General features: G+C 32.0%; 6 protein-coding genes across 7 annotated transcripts in view; 4 read left to right on the top strand and 2 right to left on the bottom strand.

Moving 5' to 3' along the window:
• The first annotated feature begins 912 nt into the window (after positions 1–912).
• LOC123698077 (cytochrome c) lies at positions 913–3855 on the top strand. 2 transcript variants are annotated; one of them, XM_045644673.1, is made up of 4 exons: positions 913–1080; positions 1668–1743; positions 2040–2148; positions 3144–3855. In XM_045644673.1, exons 2-4 carry the CDS (start codon positions 1672–1674, stop codon positions 3287–3289), a joined length of 327 nt encoding a protein of 108 aa, XP_045500629.1. In that variant the 5' UTR covers positions 913–1080; positions 1668–1671; the 3' UTR covers positions 3290–3855. The 2 variants fall into 2 exon arrangements, with proteins under 2 accessions (XP_045500629.1, XP_045500628.1); XM_045644672.1 differs by having other exon boundaries at positions 914–1080; positions 1665–1743.
• A 279-nt stretch (positions 3856–4134) lies between these two features.
• Positions 4135–6946, top strand: LOC123698265. The gene is made up of 2 exons (XM_045644848.1): positions 4135–4330; positions 4987–6946. The coding sequence occupies exons 1-2, from the start codon at positions 4289–4291 to the stop codon at positions 6841–6843; spliced, it is 1899 nt and encodes a 632-aa protein (XP_045500804.1). The 5' UTR covers positions 4135–4288; the 3' UTR covers positions 6844–6946.
• An 884-nt stretch (positions 6947–7830) lies between these two features.
• LOC123698212 lies at positions 7831–9456 on the bottom strand. Its single transcript, XM_045644798.1, has 2 exons — positions 9444–9456; positions 7831–9092 (listed from the first exon to the last, which is right to left on the bottom strand). Exons 1-2 carry the CDS (start codon positions 9454–9456, stop codon positions 7831–7833), a joined length of 1275 nt encoding a protein of 424 aa, XP_045500754.1.
• Positions 9457–15949: 6493 nt separating this feature from the next.
• The window catches only part of LOC123697671 (cytochrome b5 reductase 4), a 52956-nt gene continuing 42734 nt past the window's right edge, over positions 15950–26171 (top strand). The window contains exon 1 of the mRNA XM_045644181.1: positions 15950–16073. The gene's annotated coding sequence lies outside the window, so the exon portion shown is untranslated. The remainder of the gene's footprint in view (positions 16074–26171) is intronic.
• Positions 16245–17087, top strand: LOC123698211 (sentrin-specific protease 8). The gene is made up of 2 exons (XM_045644797.1): positions 16245–16677; positions 16879–17087. Exons 1-2 carry the CDS (start codon positions 16245–16247, stop codon positions 17085–17087), a joined length of 642 nt encoding a protein of 213 aa, XP_045500753.1.
• On the bottom strand, positions 17448–26166 carry LOC123697672 (fatty-acid amide hydrolase 2-A-like). The gene is made up of 6 exons (XM_045644184.1): positions 25759–26166; positions 22920–23139; positions 21751–21883; positions 20722–20846; positions 19110–19244; positions 17448–18633 (listed from the first exon to the last, which is right to left on the bottom strand). The coding sequence occupies exons 1-6, from the start codon at positions 25945–25947 to the stop codon at positions 17852–17854; spliced, it is 1584 nt and encodes a 527-aa protein (XP_045500140.1). The 5' UTR covers positions 25948–26166; the 3' UTR covers positions 17448–17851.

The following is a 26171-nucleotide window of genomic DNA, read 5'->3' as shown; positions in this document are numbered from 1 at the left end:
AAATCCCACAGGAACGGGAACTATGCGGATTTTTTTGACTATGCGGGCAAAGCCGCTGGCGAAAAGCAAGTTTTTCTTTTGTATCGACGGACCGTACACGTTAGCTGGTGGCGACCACTCGTTAAGAAGTGTCTGCGACGAAACATAAATTAATATGAAAGAATGTGTCAAGTAGCTGTCGCTGGCCACTAGTGGCCTGTTTGTATATCGACTCTACAGTTACAACTGGGTAGAGCTACAATTATTTTGAAAAATAATTATCAAATTAAACAAATATTAACGAATATACGGAGTATTGATGCTGTTTCAATTCATACTTATTGACGTTTTTTCAAATAATTTTTAGGTAATAGAAAGCTAACTGAATTAGTCTACCTACCCTCCATGACACAAATAAAGTGATCAAATTTTTTAAAACCTTGATGAATTAAACTGTTCATAAAAAGATTACTCTATATTTATTTAATTACATAACATACGCAATATAATTAAAATCGTTACTTAAGTGTAGTTAGTAATTATTCGACATCCTATAGTGACGTAGCAACACGAAGGATTTGTAAAGTGTAATCAAGTTTAACAATAATTATATGTCTCTGTACCGTGTCACGTGTCTATACCTAAATATATTTGAGATATACGTATTTTCAATAGAATGAACTGTTAAAATAATAGGCAAAACAAGAATTACCTTCTACAGACTTCGAGACTTACCTATTAAAACGGATCCTATAACTTGAAAAGTAGAAAGTATAATATAATATTTCATGTTGTATTATTATAAAATGATTTTCTCAACGTCGATAAGAAATCAATAAGAAATTAACAAAATGCAATTAAAATAAATTCTTTATCAAGTTTTTTGTTGGCTGGCAACTCAGTAATCTACGATTTCTGTGCGCGGCTCGCGCCCTTCGCGTTCCACACTTCACAGTCGTGCGTAGGTCGTTTGTAGTACGTCGTGTCGTGTGATTTTAGCGTTAGTTCGGGACGGTTGTCACTGGTTGTAATTTATACCAAAGCTCAACAGAAAATTTGCAGCATATTGTTCATTCTTCGTGTATAACAAAAACACAAAAAGTAAGCATTTTAATTTTATAATTAATAACAAAAGCAATTTTAGAATTACTCCGTTTTCGTAGTTTATTAAATAATATTTCCTCTATGACTTATATCCTCATAGCGTTTTAAAAATTACTTGGGTGTCAGAAATTAACAACACGCTCATTTTATTGTTTTTCTGTTATATTCGTAAATAATTACCCATTATTGAATGATATTTCTATTGTAAGGTTATTGCACATGCTTACGTAATGTGCTCGTGACACAGCCAAGTCTAGTTTTCCCACTGACATTGATTTCCACGTTATCCTGACCTACTTTAAATGGAAACTTGGTACGATTTAAAATTAGCTTAACTTCTAATACGGTTTCATGGTCTCAATGGCACATATCTAACATTGCTCGCTTTCGTCATTGACCTTTGTGTTATGTAATGTAAGTCTTGAAATAATGATTCAAGTGCACAATATAATACACGATCGTGGGATTAAATGAGTTATCGTCTTGATAAGTCTTTAATGGTGTTAATTTTAGATAGATTTTCTGTTACAGATAATTTTTTAACTTTTTCTGTTATACTATATTTCGTATATTTTTTACAGCAGAACAATGGGTGTACCTGCTGGTAATGCTGAAAATGGAAAGAAAATCTTTGTACAAAGATGTGCACAGTGCCACACTGTAAGTTTAATTATATTTTATTTTATGATTTTGTTCTAGGGTGTGATATTATGATTGTTTTCTATGATAAGGGAACTATTAATAACTATATGTTTTAATTAAGAAAGAGTAATTACTTACACTCTAATAAAAACATTTCTAACCATTGCAAACATTAATTTACACCATAGAATAAATTATTACATCATACCTATGCATTCAATGAGGATAACTTAGTATTCATGGCTGTGACATATACAATCTTCCATGTATGTCATTTTTTTTTAAATTAATTGGTAAATTTTACTTTTCCACAGGTTGAAGCTGGCGGCAAACACAAAGTAGGCCCCAACCTAAACGGTTTCTGGGGACGCAAAACTGGCCAAGCTCCTGGATTCTCATACTCAGATGCCAACAAGTCCAAAGGTAACATAACCTTTTTTTTCCTTGCTATTTCTTCATTGAGATCGTTTCACTTTTTATTTTACTTTTTTTTTCATTTTGTTAATTTCACGCATGACTCAGTATTTGTGGTAGTGCTCTACTTTTCACTTGCAAAGAGCAAGAAATTTTTAGTTCTTTCATAAATGCACTTTCTAAGTTATTTTTTCAATTTATATAAAAGCAAATAACCATGTTCCCATTACATAATATAGATTCTAGGAGGAATAATATTAAAATATTATTTTCTTTACTTGATAATATATCTTACTTTCCAACAATCTTTTATCAACATTCCTCTGATATTACATCATACACATCAAATTATAATCAATCAAATGCTGATTTTATATTTGCAAGTCACTAAAACATAATATGAATAAGTTATTTGACAGTATATTAAAAATAATATATCATTCAAACACTTTCCTCTTTTAAAAATATTTCACTTATAAATAAATAAATAAATAAATAGGAATTAGGAATATTATGTTGTGCTGTTATCATTATATTTTTAATCGTATATACTTCCATTGTTACAATATAATTATTAGGTAGATTCTGTGAAAAGTTAATATTTTCATATTATCATATCTAATAAAAAATGGAAGGCGTTATTCAAAGTTCTACAGGTTTATTAGTATTTTTAAAATGTAAAGTATGAGCTTTGTAAATGTCTCAGGATTGTCCTTGAAACTTATTTAAGGAAAAAGGATGGAAAATTTCCAATCCATATACATCATAGTTTGTTAGTTGTTACATACTGTAGTCAGCATTGAAAATGTTCTCCATATCAATTACAATAGCTTCTTTGAAAGATTGATGTGATTACACACTTATGTAACATATTCTGTAAACCCTTATCATATCTAGGTTATGAAAGGAGATATGATTTTTGCCCTTGACTTTAGCATTGTTATCTTAAATTATCATTAAATTCTATCAAGTAATTTATTAATAATAATGATTGCATTTTGCAGGCATCACCTGGGGTGAGGACACCCTCTTTGTGTACTTGGAGAACCCTAAGAAGTATATCCCCGGAACTAAGATGGTGTTCGCCGGTTTAAAGAAGGCCAACGAACGCGCGGACCTCATTGCATACCTCAAGGAAGCCACTAAGTAACTTATACGAACCTAGGAAAAAATCATAGAAATAGAATGTTCCGTTGCTATTGGCGCCCTTCTAATTTCTTAGCTAAATCAGTATCCTTATTGTGTAATTATGTATTTATTGTACAATCATACTTCATGTGACACAATAGTATAATTAAAGTTTTGTCGCTGTGATTATAGGTATAGCAATGGATTGGTCTGGTGGTCCAGACCTATCCTTTTTCCGATGGCCCACCATAGAATCTCGTTGACAGTATGTAACAATTAAATTGTTTACTATTGAAGAAAATGCAGCTGTCTAGTGTTTTTGACCTATGTCACTAGATAAAATTTGGTATACCTAATATTACACTGACAAATGTGTGCGAGTACAGCAAATGTGCGTAAACTATTGTTTGACAACAATAATTGTGTATGGTAACTATGTTGTGAATGTTTTTGATGTTATTAAATTATTAATAGATATCATTCATAGCATTTTATTTGTACCTTAAATGGATCTATTTAATAGATTCCATGGTTTGTGACCGATTAGTTTAATTAAATTTATGATAATTAATAAACAATTACTAAGTTTTTTTTTTATTTATTTTTTCAAATCCTTTTTTATGTTTAAATATTTTAGTTTTAATTTATCTCTATATTTTATAGGGCAAATTCTATGAAAAGGTTCCAATTATGATATTATAACATTCCTAGTAAGGCATACATAATGGATTAAAACGCGATACGATAATGCTTACGTAGAAACAATTATTATACAGGCTGATAAGGTGTGTAAGCCAACCCTAATCTGTGTGAGGAATAACATGTCGCACATTGAAAACAAAAGTGGCATTATGCCAAAAACGTCAATTTTGCGATAAAGAGACATGTAGATTATGAAATAAACGCACTTCTAATGCAAAGACATACGTTCAAATAGTTCAGATAGTTTTGCCTAGATGGTGGTAGTGTCAGTTTTTACTTTTAGGTTAAGTGACAACATGCTAATTGAAAAGGTGGCACTATGTCAGTTCGAGCCGACCATCTAGTGGGAACGCACGCTGCGGTGAGTAAAAAAGTGACATTTTATGTATAATGACGTTTTAAACTTAATTTACGTAAATTATTATCTACATGACATAATTCATAACTGGCACTTTAAGTATAGAACCGTTAGATATTGCCGAAATAATTTATTTGATAAATTAAAGAATGACATTATTTGTTTAGTGCCTTTTTAACGTTATAGTATTGTAATAATCTTTTATACAAATAAATACAAAAATGGCATTATTTGGATAGTGTCGGTTTTCTGATTAAACGAGATATGAAGTATTTTTTATTGTAAATTAGAAAGTGACATTTTTTGTTTAATGCCATTTTTAACGAAGTTAACAGTGATAATGTTTAGAACTAATAAATATGAAAATGGCATTTTAAGTTTAGTGCCATTTTTTTTTTGTTGACTTGAAAATAAACGCACCTTGATAATTTTAAAAATTGACATTTTATGTTTAGTGCCGGTTTTTTAACAAGATTATTGAAATGTTGATGTTTCATGTTATTCAATAAGAATCATTTTGCTTTAAGTGTCAGTTATACAATAAAAATATAAGTAAATTTGTGTTTTGTTACACAATTTTAGAACTGTTTTATTCAGTTTTATCTAGTGCCAGTTCTGTAGATACATAATGGTTAAAGGTTTTAATTTCCTTTTTTAAGGTAATCGACATGGATCCGTCACGAAGTAGAGGCAGAAGAATATTACAGATGGTTATTCCAAATAAAGAAAACAGTTTATCACCTGAACCTTCAACATCCGGCTTAAGCAACTTGCCAATGACTAGCAACTTTTCAAATTCACATGACAAAGAAAACTACTTCAACGATGACGTAATTGACGATGGTGACTTTTCACCCGCTTCTGATGATGATAGAACATACACACCCGCAAAGAAAACATGCCGTATCTCAAGCTCAAGTTCATCTTCATCTTCAAGTTCATCTTCATCTTCGAGTTCATCTTCATCTTCAAGCTCATCTTCGAGAACTTCTCCATCTTCTATGCCTGCACACAAATCATCTACAACACCTACAACTTTTTTTGCAACTGATTCACCAAATATCAGTCAAGTCACCACTGAAACTGCTAATATAACTGAAAATAATTCTGAATTAGTTATTAACTGCGAGTATAATAATATGGAGATGATTACTACTACAAATGAACGTTCTGATGCACGAATATTTTTTTCTTCTGATACAAATAGCCAAAGTACTGGGAGTGTAGATACTACTGTTGCAATGGATATCTCATCGGCTCTTGATATCAATAAAGCAAAGAAAAAAAAGAAGAACCAAAGGACGGCCTACATTGCTAAGGTTTTAAAAGATTCTGGGAAAGAATATGTTTCAAGCTCCAAATCAAAGAAGGTTTTCCCAGCTAAACTTCTTAAGAAATCCTGTGAGGCAACTTGTCGACTAAAATGTTCAGAAAGAATTAGTGAAGACTTAAGGAAACAGCTATTTGACGATTATTGGTCCATGGCTTCGTTGATGCGGCAAAGGGAATATATAGCTCGAAATATAGAAGAAATTAAGCCAAAGTATCAATACAAAAGACTGGATTCGAATAGAAAATTAAAGAATGCTTTCTTCTTTGATTTGAATGGTAATAAAACAAAAGTGTGTAAAACGTTCTTTAAAAATACCCTAAACATAACGGACAGATGTATTAGAACTGTGATAGAAAAAAAGAATAATATAACTGGTGTACTAAAAGGAGAACAAAGAGGGAAGCATGGCAAACATAGAAAAGTGCCCGAGGATTTGATTGATGGAGTTCAATCTCATATTAATAGCATACCGCGCATTGAAAGCCATTATTTACGGCAACAAACTACTAAAGAATATATCGATGGTGGAAAAACCTTAACAGATATTTACAATGATTACAAAAATGAGTGTATAGATAAAAATTTACCCTACGTTATGATACATACCTATCGAAAAATCTTTAATGAAAAATTTAACATTAGTTTCTTCATTCCAAAGAAGGATCAATGTGAGCAGTGCACTATATTTAAGCTTGCCGAAGGTGATGAAAAGAGTGCTAAGAAAGAAGCCTACGATCGGCATCTAGCTGAAAAAGAAAAGAGTCGCAAGGAAAAGGCTGCTGATAAAGAAATGGTGTCAAGTAGTTTTATTGTCGCGTGTTATGATTTGCAAGCTGTAATGACGGTTCCAAACGGTGAGATTTCCACATTTTATTACAAGTCTAAAATAAATTGCTTGAATTTTACGATTTCGGAACTTAAAAATGACATTACTGAATGCTTTTTTTGGGATGAATCTCAAGGAAACCGAGGGGCAAATGAAATTGGAAGTTGTGTACTAAAGTACTTGCAAAAAAAGTCTTCTTTTACTGATGAAGATCTTGACATAATTTTTTATTCTGATAATTGCTGCGGTCAGCAGAAGAATCAGTTTATTATCGGAATGTATATTTACGCAGTATTAAACTTAAAAATTAAATGCATAACACACAAGTTCCTAATTCGTGGTCATACATTACATTGATGGGATGCCGTACATTCTCTAATTGAGAAACAAGTCAAAAGATCTCTTAGGTCTGGACCGATATACGTTCCTTCGCAATACATTTCCGCCATCCGTAGTGCTAAAAAACGTGGAACACCTTTTAGTGTCAATGAAATGGGTTATGGCGATTTCATAGATATAAAACAACTACCAGTTCCCAGACTAAACAAAAGCGTCGATGGCCAAGTTGTAAAATTGTCAGACATTAAAGTCATCAAAATTGAGAAAAATGAACATAATGAGATCAAAATACAATATAAATTATCGTATTTTGATGATTTTAAAGAGCTCGATTTGAGTAAACGAGCCAATAGAAAATATAATCGTTCTCTAGAGCTTAAGCCGCTTTATCAGCGCAAATTGGATTTATCTGATAGGAAGAAAAGTGACGTGCGGAGCCTTATTGAGGCTGGTTTGATACCTAGATATTACACATCGTATTACGAAAGTATATTTTAGTAGCATTTAAACATTTATAATAATTATTTTGATACCAGTAAAGTATTTAGATTGATCTCATTTATTTTTAAAAATAGGTTTTTGTCTGCATAGGAATTTTATTTTGAGAAGTTGATTGTTTTATTTTGATACGAGAAGTTTATTCTTTTATTTTGATACTTATTTTTTTCAAGTTACTTACTTTGTTCTTATGTTTAATCATAATAGAGTCTGTGTGAAAAGAGAACCGTCCTAAGATTTGAGGGCGCCTCTGTGATTAATATCCGTGTTAATGATGTTGACAACACTGTTATGTCATTATAGTGTGATTGTAATATTTTGATATTTTAAGGTTTTGTAAAGAATATAATATTTTCAACGACTGTCGTAATAATTGTTTTGATGTATTGTATGTATTAAGATTATAATATGTTATGTATTAAGGGAAATAAGTAAAGGGTCTTTTTTCAAGATTTCAGTAGGTATAAGGAATAAAACTAAAAATTTTTTTTAAATCTATATTTATATTTATTCATTGGCTCCCTGATCAGAACCATAACTAAAGTCTGATTCTAAATATTCAATGCCGGACATGACTGAACTATCTTTGGAACTAATGGATAGATCCACAGAATTATCTTCTTCAGAACTTGATGTGCTCGAGTCTGTAACATTTATGATGATCTCTTGCATATCTTCAATTAAATGGTCTTGTTCCCAATATTTTTGTTCTACATGTATCACATGATCACACTCTTTTCGCCAATGTTCTGCAGTAATATTTTTGAAGCATTCATTTATAATTGGTAATAGGTCTTTTGCTGATATGTTCACATTCTTTGATGCTACTTGTCTTTTCACAAGGCTCCATATCATTTCAATGGCGTTAAGGTCACAGTGGTATGGGGGTAACCTCAAAACAGTATGACCATGTTCCTCAAATATTTGATTGATTTCAAATACTGGTTCTTTTTTGTTCCTTTTTACTAAACTTAGAAGTTCAGGTTTCAGTGCGTTATCTGGATATTCTATTCCATTGTCTTCCAACCATTTTTTCAAAGTGTCTTTCTTGTCGCTGCTATTTGGAGGCTTATTTATGCGTGTACTATGATAGGATGCATTATCTAGCACAATGACAGACGGTTGAGACAGGTTTGGCAAAAGCTTTTCTTTTGCCCACTTGGTAAAATTCTCTCGATTCATGTCGTGATGGTAATCAGCTGAAATACTTTTAGTTTTATATGCAAGTAAACAATTTTCAACAAATCCTTCCCTGCTACCTGCATGAACTATAATATATTGTTCACCAAGAGAAATTGCTTTTGAAACTCCAGGTTCACCGGGACCCTGCCAACATTTATTGACTTCATGTGCAGTATGTATATATGTTTCATCTATATATACAACTGGTTTTCCAGTTTCCCTCAAGCGCTTCATTGTTCGCAAATATTTAGCTCGCCAGACCACAATATCATGTCTTTCAATGAGAACTTTTCGTTTTGACTCACATTTTTTATATTTGTAACCCAGCTCTTTTAAAATACCACTGAGACTACTGATTCCACCGCAATAGTTTATGTCTTCCTTTAACACACGATGTAGCTTCCTCAAAGTCGGTACCTCCTTCCTCACAGCATAAAATTCACGAATTTTGTTACGGATGACGCACTTATCAAAATCATCAAGAATAAGTTTTGGTCTTCCTTTACGTTTTTTCCCTGGTGTGCACCACACGCCGTTATTTGTAGAACCTTCTTTTTTTATTTTAGATATTGTACCTCTATTTAAGCCTGGAAAAAATAATCTTAAATAAGTCTAAACACTTTATAAATGAAAAGTATCAAAACTCTTTATACCTGCTACCAAAAACATTGATTGAAACAAAACAAACATTTATTCATTTAGATCATCACATATTTAATGAATTACTTTTAATTTATATACATTTCGAGATCTCAGGGATCGATGGTTACCTAGGAGACTAGAAAACATAAAGAAAAACTGTTACATACCGGTCATAGCTGCCACACGTTTCGTGACTGCGTTTAGGTCAATAATGGTATGTTTTGCCGCTTTTTCGCTTTGGCAAAAGCGAATAATATTATATATTAATTCCCTTGTTGAACTGTGTATGGTTTTACCTCTTTTCGACATGATTAATAATCAAAATTCACTGGAAAACGTTACAACAAACAAAGCTGTATCGACACGAAATCAAGTTTGACGTTTGACAGACGGCTGGATTGGGCTGCCATGTAAAAATCATATCGTTAGTTCCATTTTACGCCACGCCTATTCTCTTTTCACACAGACTATAAGTTTTTTTAAAATACGCTAAAAGTGGAGTTTTATAATATAATTTCTTATTACTAATACATAATATTGTTTTATTTATATTTTTTTATGTACCTATTATCATAAGATAAACTATAACTTGGGTTTTTATTCTAAAACGGAAGCCAATACAAAAATCAAAAGTGGCACTATACGGATATTTTTTTTAAAACATATTTTTCTAAATAACTACCTTAATTACTCGCATGTTTTCATTAATTAATTAAAGCTAGATAATCAAACTATTAGATGAAATTGATTACAGTGTTGTACCTCAGTTTTTTGCATAAAATATTGATCATAGTATTAGACGAAAACTTTTAAATGGCCATACTGAAAAAGTACCGTTTTTGTATAACGCCACTTTTGTTTTCAAGGTGCGATGTGATCGTATTTCAAATAGTTTCCAAGTAATTACATACCTAAATAATTGCCAGAAAGCCATGGTATAGCATAATCGATGAGAAAGACTAGGTAGGAAGGTAAGTGCAAACGAAAATGTTTGACGTTTATTTTATTTATTTATTTTATGCAATAGCTTTACCGCGGCAGTCCCCGAGTGCCACACGTGACACGTATTTTTTTATTGTTCACACATTTTCATAAAATATAGAAGTAGTAGCAGTAGGTAGCTATGTAATAGCATGGACCCAATATTGTTCCATGGTAATAGTAAACGCGGTTGCTCGGTAATGAACTTTTTATAATTTCGACCAACGTATGAACTATGAACACGTATATAACTCTATTTGATATCCATCCCATCGATTGGTCATGCACTCGTGCACACTGCACAGTGCTAGAATCTTAGGCTAAAATAGTTTCACGGTAATCTAATCTTCTAATATATAAAAATCAATGCCACTTTTCGTTGTAATTCCATAACTCGAGAACGGCTGAACCGATTTCGATAATTCTTTTTTTATTATATTCCTTGAAGTACGAGGATGGTTCTTATGTAGAGAAAACGTTAATATGTACCACGGGCGAAGCCGGGGCGGACCGCTAGTAGGTATATAAAATTCTCGAGTCACACCTTTTTTCGTTGCCATACTCCTCCGTAACGGCTGGACCGATTCTCATGAAAATTTCTCGGGTATCGAGATGTATCGGGTAAGTCTGAGAATCGGCCAACATCTATTTTTCATATGTAGGTGTCGTGGTCATATCGTAGATTTGATCATTTCATGATATGAGTGGCCATTTCACGAAATGGTCGCATATCGTGAAATGGCCAACATAGTTTGATCAGATCGTTAAATCGTCAACGTTTCACGATTTGGTCATCCACATTTGGCCAGATCGTATAAAATATAAAGAGTCCATAAAATATTAAAAAATTTCAGAATAACTATATTCTAAAAACTTGTTTAATGTCACTTAAGTTAGTGCCGCGGCAGCGGCCGGCGAATGCCAGAAGCGAATCGTTTTTGCAATAGAAAACAATTAGGTTAGGTTAGGTTACACTTTGATAAACAACGCACGAGCCGAGCGAGCAAAGCGAGCGTGCCGCGGCAGCGGCCGGCGAGTGCCAGAAGCGGATCGCTTTTTAAAAAACAAACAATTATAATAATATAGTAGTAGTTTCTTAAATTATTTTATTTAAGTCGCATTTTTTCTTAAATACATATAAGATATCCACATTTTCCATAGTACTCGTACCTCTTCGTCGTAAATTCTTTGCTATGACTTTCTTCATAATATTGCTATTAAACGAATTATGAAGTTTTTAATTGCGAATAATTTAATTTTCGCCAGCGGCCGCCATCTTATCACATAAACACAGAGCTTGCAGCGCCTCTACCAACGATTAATGTAACTATTTTACGATATGATCAAATAATTTTGGTCATTTCATGAAAAAACCGTGCGTTAATTGGCCATATCGTGAAACGATTTCTTATCATTGATCTGCCCAAACCACATCATGATGTGGCCAAACTAAATTGGCCATTTCACGATATGCGACCATTTCGTGAAATGGCCACTCATATCATGAAATGATCAAATCTACGATATGACCACGACATAGGTACCACGGGCGAAGCCGGGGCGGACCGATAGTTATTTATAAATATGTATTACCGATATAGTGTTGAATAACGATACATATGAAGGGTCATAACTGTGGTCACTTTACAAAATAATGACGATTCAAAGTGAATCGTTTGGAAAAATTAAGAACGAGAATTTAAATTATTAAGAACTAAAATTGATTAGCGCATGTGCACAAGGCAAATCGATACCAACTTGCGAAAATATTGATTGAAATGTACAAAACATTATTTAGGCAATGTGCGCTGTTTATAGGGAAGTTCCATGTACCCGGACTAAGCGGTTCAATTCTACATTCTTCATTCGAACCGCAATGCAAGGGACTGGAACGCGCTTCCTGAATCCGACGAGTACAATATGGGGGTCTTCAAGCGAAGAGTGAAACGGTACCTACTTGGGAAGCGCGTACCATCTAGACCGCATCTCAGCTTTCCATCAGGCGAGATTGTGGTCAAGCGCTTCCCTATCTTAAGTAAAAAAAAAAAGTAGGTATAGAGACTGGGTAAAAAGTTAAATGCATTTAACGTGTATTTAACTAATATAATAATATTATTATTAATGGTTCTTGATGAGTTAGACCACAAATAGGAATTAGTCACGATTTTTTCGTAAAACCTTGAATTGTGAATTAAAGTCTTAGATCATTACATAGGTAATGATCTAAGGCCCCGTTTCCACCTGCAAGTAAACTTCTGCGAGAACTGTCCGACAGTCTGTCTGACAGCAACTTGCACGTCTACTTGCAGGTGGAAACGCGGAATTAGACTTGCAAGTTGCTGTCAGACAGACTGTCGGACATTTCTCGCGGAAGTTTTCTTGCAGGTGGAAACGGGGCCTAAGATTAAAGTGCTCGTGGCGAGAACTTTGGCACCTGTAATAATAATTATACTACCTACTCATTGCTCGCCACGAAAGAAGTCTTTTCTCTTAGACCCGTATGTTGACAGCTTGACAGCAATAATGAATTTTAATGGCTTTTCACGTGCTTTTCACTTTTCATGACAATATTTATGTGAAAAGAAAATATATAAACTACCGCTATGTATGTATTGATTAAGGATGTAATTATTTATTCATTATACGTAAGACATTCATAATTTTGCCGTGGAACTTTTTACATGGCACGAAAAATAATATTATGGAGTTCAGTATTATTTTTCATTTATTTTACCTATAGTATGTATTCTGTGCTATAGTAGAGCCATTTTAATAGGCAACATTTGACAGTCCAACAAAATTCAACAACGTAACCTAGTAACGACGACATAGAATAACATGATATTTCGTTTTGTTAGAACTGCACATTTGCTTAACTTTTTTCAATTATGATTACATATTTATAATAATAATGACCGATACAAGTAATTTTAAGATTTCATTTTACTGATAAACCATACTAAACATAATAAACAATTTCTGATTTAAAGATCTGACGTCGCTACAATTTTGTGTCAATAAACCTTTTTTCTTTTTAAATACCAGAGACGTTAGGCCGCGTTTCCACCTGCAAGAAAACTTCCGCGAGAAGTGTCCGACAGTCTGTCTGACAGCAACTTGCAAGTCTACTTGCAGGAAACGCCGAGTTTACACATGCAAGCTGCTGTCAGATAGACTGTCGGACAGTTCTTGCAGAAGTTTACTTGCAGGTGGAAACGGGGCCTTACTCTAAAAATCGAAATCTGACATCTAGAATCGAATGCATTGATTACTTGTGAATAAAAATCATCATAAATTAATAAATTCGATTGACAAATGTTTCAAATCCGTATCGATTAATTCACTTTAATCGATGTTTTTAAGCAGGTTACCTCTCTTCGAAGATAAAATTGATAGACGTCAAATGTTGCCTATTAAATTGGCTCGACTATAGGTACAGAATTCATTTTCTTTTGTCTATGCTCTGATTTGAAAAAAAAAATGAGAGCATGACATCTGACAGTTGTGAATTCTGACACTGTCAAGCAGACATGAGGCAAGTGTCATCTTAATTCTTAAATGACAGTGATTAATGCTGCAAAATAAGATTTGCAGTTTATTTTTGCTTTCGTAATGAATTAAATGTATGAATAAAGACTATATATCATGAACATGGTCCATGAACCTCGCATGTGTAACATTGAGATAATATTAATATGGAGACGATACCGCCTACATCACTTATGTTCCACTCAACATACGTCATGTGGCGTAACTGCACTCAGTCGCTTGCTGCTTGCATTGGCGCGAATGTCACGCTCATTTTTTATTTGTTTTAAAGTGAAACGCATCAAATATGCCTACGTGTGTGTTACGATATTGCACAAATAATACAAAGAATACGGAAAAGTGCAAAGGAAAAACTTTTCATCAGTAAGTAACTAGATAATAATTTTTAAAACTTAGTTAGAGCAAAATTTTTGGCGGGCGACATTTTGTCATAGATTAAAAATTTAAGATATGACATTGGGCATGAAATAAGTGTTGTTAGTAATATTTGCTGGCGTATATTTTTATAGTATAAAATAATAATTTTACATATTTAGAAAAGCATAGACTGGTTGTTAATTGAAAAAAGGTGAAATCATGAAATATGAAAATCAATTACTTAATCACCAATTTTTTTTTTGTTAATTGATTTTAATCAAGTTTTTAATTGATATTGTATAAGCTACTGACTTGAACGTATAATTGAATTATTATTTATTTATCTGCACTAATATTATAAAGAGGAAAACTTTGTTTGTTTGTTTGATTGTAATTAATAGGCTCATAAACTACTGGACCGATTTTGATGAAAGGAGAATGCCCATTTTTGGTACTGGTTTTTCTCATGCATCAAGACAACAATACTATTAAAAAAAATCTCGGCAATTTAGAGGCCTTCTTACCATCGGAAAATATATTTTGAACAGGGAATGTTTTGTAAAATCTAATAAGACATGTAATTGTTTAGATCCGTTATTATAGATTTAGTGTCCATTACCGGTTACCACGGTAACCAAGCGGTAACTTATTACATTTACTATGGTAAATAGCTAAATGTATTAATATCGATTATATTATTGTTTTCATTGAATTACAAAAAAAAATCAATTAACATAAAATCACTCTTTAAGGTATTGTTTATACACTGTAGGTTGTTTTAACAAAGATAGTGAAGTAAAATAATATAAATATGTATATATAAAAAAAATATTATTATGACATAGCTTGGTAGGTAACCAGTTATTTCTTATTTCTTTCTTTCTTCGAATATGTAGTGAAAAAATGATTCAAACAACAACAACAACAACAACAACAACAACATGTAAACCGAATAAAAACTCAATTGGCATTTTTTAAGTATATAATATTTAGGTTTTCTTGAAATCCGTCCCGGAAGATTTCTGGTGCCTACCTACACTAGCCGATGAACAGATAGACTTTGTCTGAAAGCATAAGCTCTACGCATATTATATTAAATATGTTAATCGAAAAATAACCTTTGGACGATAAAATGTTACCTAAATCACACATAAACCTAACTAAATCGGGGTTATTGAAGTTTTGAGGTTATTTCACATTTTTCTCAATATCTTGAAAACCCCTGTTTTTATCACAAAAAAATCAATTGGTAAAAATCTTTTGAATATCGAAGAACCCTCCAAAACCACTCTGGCATTGACGCAACACTGTACTGTGGTCCATACTTTCATGGGCATTCTCCTTTGGCACAGACAATCTTAAGACCCTGAGAAAGAACATAGGCTACTTTTTATTGCGAAATATGTGCCACGGGCGAAGCCGGGGCGGACCGCTAGTTCAGAGATAAGTAATTAATATTTTTTCTATTCAAGGTTTCCATGTCTGGGCCGTGAAGAAAGGGAAACATTATTTTTTTTTCTAAAAAAGGCTCAATTTGTAAGGAATAAAACTTCCCATAGCCCTGACTGAACCTAAAACACGAAAAAAATTAAATTATTCCATATGACGTCACTATTTACATCATCCTATATTATATGCCAGATATTGTTAGCCCCGCGTAGTAAAGTCAGTTTATACCTAAAATAAATATTAAGTAAGTACAAAGAAAATTTCAAGTCAACGTGCATGTAAGGAGTGGCACCCAATAAAATAGACAGAATGAAACAAAGTGTCGCCTCTATAGCGGTGAGTCAGTGACATCGCATAATCTATGACTGTCTAGCCGTCATTCGCGGGCCCCGCGCCGCCGCGCTTGGCGCACAGATTTTGTTCGTGGTGTCTGCTCCATATTAATATTATCTCAATGATGTGTAACGTGAAAGAGTGATATACAATTATTCTTAGAATATTTTACTGGAAAATTAATTTAAATGATTGCGTGAGTGAAAACCAATTCAGCGTGTTTCAAGTTCAATATTAATGCCCACCTGTGTTTACTGGTAAGTTGTATACAAGATTATTAAAATTAGTATCGTATAATTTATACTGTGTAATGCCCGAATATCCTTGTTTTCCTATTACTATCGATTATTTTGTTGCTTACCAGATGATATCAAGATCAATTCTATTGATAACCAAAGCAGGGTTAAGTGACGACTGTTCTTGTAAAAATGGCAAAGGCGTACGTGGTATTGAGTTTTCATGAAACTTTGTTGCACCAATCTGATGTTGAACTTTTGACTGGACCACATTGGCTAAATGATACAATTATATCATTTTACTTTGAATACTTGGAGAAGGTGAAGTTTAGTGATTCGAATGACATACTATTTGTGTCACCAGAAGTAACTCAGTGTATAAAGATGGTATCAACAGAAGAAATAAAGATTTTTTTGGAACCTCTGAATATAGAGGCGAAAAAGTTTGTGTTCTTTGCTCTGAATGATAACAGTTCACCAGATACGGCTGGTGGATCTCACTGGAGTTTACTGGTTTATTCTAAAGTGGAGAATTGCTTTTTTCACCTTGACTCTTCTTCAGGAAGCAATCATAATGTAGCATGGGATTTTGCAAGTCATTTAATGACTTACCTATCAAGAGGAGGTAAGATACTGCATTATTATTTTATAATTTACTTTTACTCTTTGTTTTGAAACTTAAATTAACAAATGTATGAAACATTTGAGAGCAAAAATTTTAACTAAAATTATTTTTCTCCTTATTACACGGGGTATCACCAGAAGGAAGATACCCAGTCCTTTAAATATTGAAAAAGAATTATAATTAAATTATGCTTTATTTCAGATTTAATTAATTTCGTGGACAAGGAGTGTGTGCAACAAAGTAATGGATATGATTGTGGAATCCATGTTATTTGTAATACTGAAAGATTAGCAGAATTTGCTAGAAGTCATAGAGAAATTAATTCATGTGATATGATGATGAGAATTAACCCAAGCTCAAAGAGGAAAGAAATACTCTCAATAATACACAATCTCGCTAGTTCTCGATAATTGTGCCTCACATATACAATATAAAAAGTTTTTAAAATTGTTTAGCTTTGTTAGTGTAAATTAATGTTGAATAAATGATGAAATTGTTATATAGTTTTAGTTTAGTTTTATTGATACAATCTGAAGATAGAAAATTTTGTAATATCTTAAATATGGTCTGTTTAAATTATAAATTAAATTTATATAGTATGCTAAGCATGAATTTAACCCAGGATATAAATTAGTCATTTAATTACATAGTTCTGTAAATTATAAAGTTAACCATATAAATTTCATCAGATTATATAGCCGTTTTTGATTAAAATAAGTTCTTTTGGATAGTTCTTCCAGGACCAGATTAAGATAAAGAAAAGATAATAATTATAATTGTATTTTTATTTGTGACAATAATCAATATAATATTAATTCATAGAACAATTTCAAATTTTCGTGCAAAAGCATATTAATCTCGTTAAATCTCATTAAATGTTTATTAAAATATAGTTTTTTCAAACATTGTGTTTACAAATTATTTATTATTTATAATTTCCAACTTGTTTCTGAAATTTTTTATTAAACTTTGATGATTCTTCTTCCATTTAATGGAATACCTATTATATTCTAGGCACATACTTTCCAAAATACAATATGCAGTAAATATTTTGTAATAAAATACAAAACATGTAGTGTAGCATGTGCTATTTAACCTGCTTTTTTATTTAAAAGCCTTCCTCATATAAAATATGTAGTAACTTTAAACTATAATACTGATTTTAAATAAGTTTCTATTTTGAACTATTCTGTGGCTCTATCCAACCTCCAAAAGCTTTGTCTAGTTCCTCAGCGAAAGCGAGACATAATCTGTCATTGTTATGATTTGCAATTACTTGGATACCAACGGGAAGGCCTTCTCGGCTCAGTCCTAATGGAATAGTAGTAGCTGGGAACCCAAGACAATTTATTATCGCAGTATACGCGAAATTCATAGATCGCAACACTGGTTCATTGTGATACAACGCTGGGGTCGGATGTGTGGGGTACAAAAATACTCCGTCATCACCCAACATGTCTTTAAATATATTTTCCAACTCTTGTCGAAGTTTAACATACGCTTTGTACTTTTCGTCTTCGTATTTTATTCCTCCATAATCAAGGAGCGAAGTAAATAATGCGATCAACGTATTTTCCGAGCAGCCAATGATGTTTTTAAATATCTCCTTTATAATGGACACAATGCTACAATCTTTCATGAGGAAGGTGCCGAATAATTTGGTACTCTTCATATTTGTAAACCAGATTGGTAAAGATTTTCTCAGCAGTGATATTTTTTTCTCCTCTGCCACTATTTTGTGCTTTACGTTCAAATATTCTACGACTTTTAACATGGCAGTTTCAATATCTGGGTCAACAGGGTCTGTGAGTGGAGCATTGTTGTTTATTTGGTAGAATACCTTTAGTTTTCCAACATCAACAGGTTCATTAAGGTTCAGTTTTTTACTATTCTCACCGGATATAATCTCTAATATCGGTTTCATATCAACTGCGTGTCTCGTCATTGGACCAACACCTATAATAATTAGAGGTTTAGTTTATAATAATTATAAGTTTCTAATATGTAGGTAGGTACCTACTTAAAAAGTGAAAAACATGGAAGTCACACGTAATTTCAATGTCATATCTGTGAGATTGTAGAATTTTACGTGTCCTTTGTTTATTTCCCGTTATTACACATAACGTAAGGAAATTGTAATCAATAAATTAAAAAGTACTGGTAGTAAAGCTCTAAAAAAATAAATAACAAAAAGTCCCAGTAGATACAATTTCTTATATTTATTTCAATACAACTAAAGTGCAAATAGAGTGCGGAACTTCAAACAGAATTTTACTGCCATTAGGAAGCAAGGTCCCGAACAAAACATGGAAAATTACTTATCAAGATCGCAAATAACTTGTATCATGTATCATATATCTAATTATCTATCATAATAATATTTGTGTAAATCTTCTTTATTAAATCATACATAATACAGTCCGAAAACTTACCCAAAAATGAATTTATATATTCGGTGTTTGGAGTTGGGTATTGCCCATGGTTAGAAACTATGTTACGCGAAGGCTTATGTCCAAATATTCCATTAAAGAAAGCTGGCATGCGGATTGATCCTCCTATATCCGAACCTGCAAGAAAAACAAATTATTATGAGTATTCAATACACTTCACTCATTTTTATAATTATTCTAGCTATCCCGGCACGTTTTACGTTTTTTCTCTCCAGAGTTCTTACCTTCCGTGAGCCGTAACAAAAACGTAAAAATAGAATCCCGAATTGGTTGACTTTTACTTGGCAACAAACAAATTCATTCAGATAGATTTGAGAATCAATTATGTATGCCGTCGGTATGAATCTGAAGTGAACCGGGGGTGATGTAGGAGTGCTTAAAAGAAGTGAGCTAAAACTATTACTGTAAAGTGATTACCTACAGAATGAACAACTTTCATGAATTTATTAATACCTACCTATGTAACTATAATGTATGGAAGGATTTTTTTCACATTCTATTAATAAACAAAGGTAAGAACCAAAGATAAACAAACATATCTAATTTCTAATAACTTATATACCTACCTACCTAAATCTTTTAACTAAAAAAAAATATTCATATACATACCTATATCCTACAATTTACAAATGACTATGTCTAATTTAAATAATTTATTAATTGACAGAGAGGCAATTAAACTGAATATAGACTTGGTGTGTATATTATATATTAATAAAAATTGTAGGTTGTAATTTGTATTAAACAGGCCATGGCGAAGTTTGAAGTACATTTTGTGCGCGTAATAAAGTAGAGGAAGAGAAAGTTTGAATGTCTTACCTAGAAGGAAGGTTGAACAATTTTTTTACCAAGCATTGTGCAAAATTTGCAAAACTTCTAGTACCCATAAATAACTGCATACTCATTTACAGTTATATGTGAGAAAAACGTACTCAATACATACTAAGTATACAAAACCTACGTGCTAAATATACCTGTATAAATACATTTTTTTAATATTTAAGTCTTTTAAATAAATAAATAAATAAAATAAAATAGTAAATAAAATAAATAAATAAATAAAATATAATCTTTTACCATTTTATACTAGAAAATCAATAATTTTAAATTTATACTAAGTATTATAATATAACGGTGCACTGCACTGCTCGTGATGATATTATTTCTATAATAACGTCCTTGAAGTAAATATATAATATAATTGATGATGTATACTCAGACGAATTGTGATATTTAATTTTCAAACGTCCGAGTGCACTTAATTAAACCTGTTATCAACAAATTGTCCAAATGGAAGCATCAGTCATGAAACGAGTTTATATAAGATAGAATTACAAGAGAGATAGTTTTTTTTTTTTATCTTATGCGTGTTTACTTACACAATTAAGATTTTAGTTATTACATTACTACATATTTAAAACAAGCTTGAGTCTGTGTCACACGCGCGGCTTCACTCGCATGACGCATTGTACGTGTGTAAGAGTAAGTCGTACAGTCAGTTAATTTTGTGTAAAGGAGTAAAATACATCTAGATGTATATCTAGATATATTCTTATAAACTTTGCGTTTATAATATTACTCGGATTGTACTGACCTATGCCGAAAATACTGCCACCAGCTCCTTGCATGGCTCCCTCACCCCCAGAGGAACCTCCGACAATCCTTGTAGTGTCGTACGGGTTATTGGTTCTTCCATATATGTGATTGTGTGTTTCCCACCTGGAATAATAATGCATATTCGTGGTAAATTATAAATTCAAAGTGATCTAACACAACGTCAACTAGAGCAGAACTAATAATTTAGGTACAGACTATACTAATTAACTTAAATAGCCATAAATGTTTTCGGCACTAAATAATTTATTGTACCAGACTATGAAAAAATACAAGCGATAACCCATACAGTATCCGAAAAACGAAATAAAACTTAACCTTTGGCACAATATTTATATCACAATAACTAATAATAATTATATTACGCTAACTGGGTGGTCATTTTATTCGAGAGGTTCATTCCTAGATATGAATCTGCGCTCAAATAAGAATAAAAATGAAAGTACCTACACTAGAATACGGATTACGAACGTGAACGTCGGACAGCATAGAAAGTTGTACACTCGAGTACAAAAAGTCACCTTTTATTATATTAATTAATAATTTAATTGGTATTGTTTACACATTGGAACTGCATTGGAGATAAAAAGGCAATCCACGTTGGTAGATGACTATAAATACTGCATTATGTATATTTATACGTACTTATCTTGACCCTGAATGTATGCTTAATGAATATTTATCGCCATAGTGACCGTAAAGCTAGAAATAAACTCCCATCTGTTTATAGTTTAAAATAGCCTTTATTCCCATACCGGCTGCAGCATTCAGCTGATTTTCCCACATTCTCGACAAGTACGTTATCCTGACTTTCAGCATAAAATTGATATATTTGTCATGATACTAGTCAACGAGGGTGTAGTTAACTTTTAATAATATCATGCAATTAAAGGTTGCATGATACCCTCCCATCAAGATCGATCCGGGCTTGATCAGCTATCTATAGCTTCATGTTTTCAGCGAATTAATGTTTAGATACCATGATAAAGTACTTATGTATATTCCTTACCACATGCACACTTCAGGTACGTTCGAGGTACCAATTATTATGGCTCCTTTATTACGTAATAGTTTAATGACTTCGGCGTCCTCTTCGGCTATGTAATCTCTCCGGGACACGACACCAGCAGTTTGGTGAAGACCTGAAAGTTTCAATGGCGCAATGAATTTCTAATATTGAGAAATGTTTATTCGATAATAAATAGGCTTTATCTGTACAATTACCTATTCTGTGGTTTTATGTAGATATATGAATATTAAATATGGGTCTATAGCGCAATGAAAGCTGCTTATAAAACGGTACAACCGCTTTGGATATTTGTCGGAGGCAGAAAGCACACAGAAAGTCAGAGAGAATGTGTTCAGAACATGTTGTTATTAATTATAATAATAAACAGATACTCAGAGTATATAAAAGATGATTCAGATAAAGAAATTACATATAAACAAAATAAGAAACTAGTCATCGTAGCGTAACGAGTAAAAGGTCGATTTTAAAAACAATTATCATGCCATAATAGGTGCTATAGCATATGTGCGTGTTGTTAAAAAACAGTAAACATGAGTTCTACAAACCAATAACACAAAATACAAATACCAGTACAAGTTATACTTTTCGTGTCATAGCTGAATGATTCTAGACGAACTACTGGTTATTTACATAACATGTTTCTATAATATATTATATAGCAACTCATTTAAAAATACAAATAAAATGTTTTTTTTTATAACAATTGTAAGATTAGGTTTTGGATCGTATCATCAATCATCGTGTGTTTCTTAGTTTAAACTTCTTATTTTTACTTAGTAATTTGTTCAGAATATTTCTTCTTGAGTTCCTGTGGTTCAAAGGTCTAAGTTGCAAGTCATATATTTGTGAATTTATATTTAAACATTGGATATGAGTCAAAACATAGTATACATACTCATACATTATATACTATAACATTATTGTATTAAAAATCTCATGATATTATCATTCATAAAAAGTTGTTTTATGTAAAACAAACAAGCAATTGAAAACGAAAAAAAGAGACGTTATGAATTTTATTAACATAACAATAGTATGTTATGTATACAGTATATATTAACATGCAACAAAAGAAAAGAAACAGTTTTGTTGGGGTTGAATATTTTAAAGCTGATAAGTTATAACATTGGCTGATAATCGTACTTTACCTTTAACACCGATACTGTCTTTACAAGTAAAAGGGACGCCAAGGAAGGGCTTCTCTTTAAGCAATTCGTCAGCGGATTTAGTTCCACTCTGTATGAGTGCATCGGCCTCCCGAGCCTCTCTGTACGCTAACTCAAATCGATTTTCTATGAAACAATTCATAGGTGAATTGATATCGTTAATTCTTTTGACGCATTCTTCCAGTACTTCCACACTTGTTATCTGAAATATATTAAATAGATAATAAGGAAAGTAATACAAAGTAGTAAGATGACTCGATCTTGGTAATATAGTTAGTTATTTTATGTGATCTTTTTGCATTTGTATAGCTACTTTAAGTCTTTAAATAAAAACTATAGGTAATTAATTTTAAAAATTTGTAAAGGTATGTCAATTGTTATTTGTTAATCATTACTATAACTTTAAACTTCAATCAACATTCCTAATCGAAGCTACAAAGATTAGTCAATTTTAGCGGATAAGAATGTTGCTACAGTTGGGAAGTACCAGAAACCAACTGGACGCTTTATATTTCAATAGGGCCGTTTTAGATTAACTAATTGGTAGTTGACATACTATATTTTTACGGTTGACATTCCCATAGAGAACATGGAAGTTTCCGTAATTAATGTTTTATTGAAATATGACGCACCTAAAATATTTACGTAACAATGCTAGGTACTGCTCAAAAACTGATTTCACTGCTCACTGTTACCTATTGTTCGTTCTAGTACTATAATTTTAGTGTTTATTGCAGTTTTACGGCTTTACCGTTGAACGACTTGCTACGAATCACCGTAGCAAAAATATAGGTTGATTTATATAATATGAAATCATAGAGCCGGATTTAATCAGAGCTCTATAAGAAGACCCTGATGTGCAATAAAAATTACGTGACATCACCACGATTAACAATTTTCGTGAAATTGGAACGAAAGAATAAGAGATCAGAACAGATTTTAGAATTAGTTTTATAATCTGTGAAATTTTTAATAGTCTATGGAAACGTTTTACAGTTTTATCGTAATAGATAGTAGTTGTATGCATCTAAATAGTAAGTGCATAGTGCCGGCGACTCTTCAGTGGCCAATAACCTGTGTGACTATTCACTATTGGCTGCTCTTGGAACCGTGTTGGAACCAAGTGGAATGTCATTTACTGTTAAATTTTGATTAAACGATAGAGATAGGTAGTCTCACTTCTTCTTATTTTTCTCATGAAGTTTATTTTTTACTTAGGGAAAACGATCGGAGTTAATATTGAAAATGTAGTGTCTGAAATTAAATATTGAAACGGAGTGTGATTGAAATATTTCACGCAATAGATAAATAAATATTATCTATCCATGACACATACTGATAAAGCAAACCTCGTAGGGATATGGAATTGTTATAACATTATTGCAAATTTTTACCTCGCCAAAATTGCTACCACCTACTGTGTATAGGTACATATACTAGGTAAATAATATTAATCTCCGCAATATATTTAAAGATAATACCTAGTATAATATGTAAGCCATGCAAATTTGTATAAACACATGATTTACATAAAACATAGGTAGTAAGTAGGTATTCCAGCTCTAAAAGATTCGCAACGATTGTATTTTGGGATGTTTTATAGACACTCTTGAAGACGTAAGCTAAATAAAACTTGTTTATTTGTTTCACCTAGATATCTTGCACGTTTCTATTATTTACTTTTTGTAAAAAGTTTATTTGATATGTGATTATTTGCCATGTATACATCATTTCATTTGTGTATCGTATTTAAAAATATACGTAATTATTGCACGACTCATAATACGCAGCATTAGAGAGTGCTCTACGATCGAAAAATTTGTTTGCCTGGTTCCGAAAAAAAAATTAATTACACGATTGGTAATCCACGTAAAATATATATCTGCACGTCATTTTATAGATTGAGATTAATACTGTCACTGGTAAAAAATGGATTCAAAAAAATTAAACCGGAATGAAATGTTGAAATAGAGAAAAGAAAATTCCCGTCAATCAACACTATGTTTCGGTTAAAACACAATAGCTTGTGTAAAACTTAATCGTTTTATTTTTCATTAGCTTTAGATTACTATGCGGATATTGGTATTGAAAATGAGGTGCATGTTTAGATGGATGAGACAATTTTTATTATTTTCCTGTTAGAAGTGGCAACTGTTCATATGAGTCATCTATGAAAATACTCCTTTTTATAATAACTGTGTTATATTTAATTACCTACATTATATATAAATTTTTATCACGTAAAGTATGGTGTAAGATAATAAATTAATTGCGATGATGAGCAAAGCAGCTCTTCCAAAGAAAGTAAATAAAAAAAAATGTACAAGGCATCATGCTGCTCTTTCTCTTTATGCAATCTTAATTATCTCCTAATCATCTCGGTATTATTTAAAATTAACTAATAATCAGTTAAATATCGTACGTATATCGTACGTATCGTACGTATCCAACTAAAGTTATCAACATAATATCAAAAGACCTTCATTGATTTTCGTAGCTTTGTCTGATAACTTATCTCGGTATAAGTATTTAATTATGTAGTGAGTGTATAAGCTGCAAATGATATTTTGCTGTTTGAGTTTATTTTCGTGGTAACAAATAACTAATTATTATTTTTTTGACTTCAGACAGAAGATTCTGTAATTTATAATTAATTTTTGATGACGTGATATCATGAGTTACTTTACAGTTTACGCCATAAACAATAAATATCAGAAAAAATCCGATACGATTTCGGAGTTTAGGGCATTTATAAGTTAATCATATTGATTAGTTTAGGTTAATCTTAGACATTTCAAAAATTAAATATGGTCAAATATACCTCTTTATTTCTAATTTTTCTGGCCACTTCAATAGCCGGCTCTTTCAGAATATCACTTTTTATCGGTGGGATTTTCTTGCTATCATTGTAATAATACAAGCTGAAGAAAATTCGAGCTATCCTAGCGATAAATCTTCTTAAAACATGAAGCACTTTAAGTTTCATGGGTGTTTGTTTATCTAGCTCCATATTACTGGCAACACGCACTCAACACAAATAATTTTCACTGAATATTTAGCACTGTATAGTCTTATTTCACTCGTGAATCAAGGGTCAGAATAAACGGGTATATCGTGATTATAAAACTTGTAAAAGTGGAGCTACGCGCGTCCGCTCCACGTTGCGTTTAGCTACGACTCAATTATTACAGAATACAGAACTCCAGCGGCAACAGTCAACACTGAACTTGTTTT

Source organism: Colias croceus, chromosome 15, assembly GCF_905220415.1.
Source record: "Colias croceus chromosome 15, ilColCroc2.1".
NCBI lineage: Eukaryota > Metazoa > Arthropoda > Insecta > Lepidoptera > Pieridae > Colias > Colias croceus.
The sequence above is the reverse complement of the archived record's forward strand: the minus strand, read 5'-3'. Positions and strand labels throughout refer to the sequence as shown.

Coding starts and splice junctions, on each gene's coding strand:
- LOC123698077 (XM_045644673.1), top strand. CDS start 1,672: ATGGGTGTACCTGCTGGTAATGCTGAAAATGGAAAGAAAATCTTTGTA. Junction 1,744..2,039: donor GATGTGCACAGTGCCACACT/GTAAGTTTAATT, acceptor ACTTTTCCACAG/GTTGAAGCTGGCGGCAAACA. Junction 2,149..3,143: donor AGATGCCAACAAGTCCAAAG/GTAACATAACCT, acceptor TGCATTTTGCAG/GCATCACCTGGGGTGAGGAC.
- LOC123698265 (XM_045644848.1), top strand. CDS start 4,289: ATGTCAGTTCGAGCCGACCATCTAGTGGGAACGCACGCTGCG. Junction 4,331..4,986: donor TAGTGGGAACGCACGCTGCG/GTGAGTAAAAAA, acceptor TCCTTTTTTAAG/GTAATCGACATGGATCCGTC.
- LOC123698211 (XM_045644797.1), top strand. CDS start 16,245: ATGGCAAAGGCGTACGTGGTATTGAGTTTTCATGAAACTTTGTTGCAC. Junction 16,678..16,878: donor GACTTACCTATCAAGAGGAG/GTAAGATACTGC, acceptor GCTTTATTTCAG/ATTTAATTAATTTCGTGGAC.
- LOC123697672 (XM_045644184.1), bottom strand. CDS start 25,947: ATGGAGCTAGATAAACAAACACCCATGAAACTTAAAGTGCTTCATGTT. Junction 23,140..25,758: donor GAAAAATTAGAAATAAAGAG/GTATATTTGACC, acceptor AATATATTTCAG/ATAACAAGTGTGGAAGTACT. Junction 20,847..21,750: donor GTACCTGAAGTGTGCATGTG/GTAAGGAATATA, acceptor TTATTATTCCAG/GTGGGAAACACACAATCACA.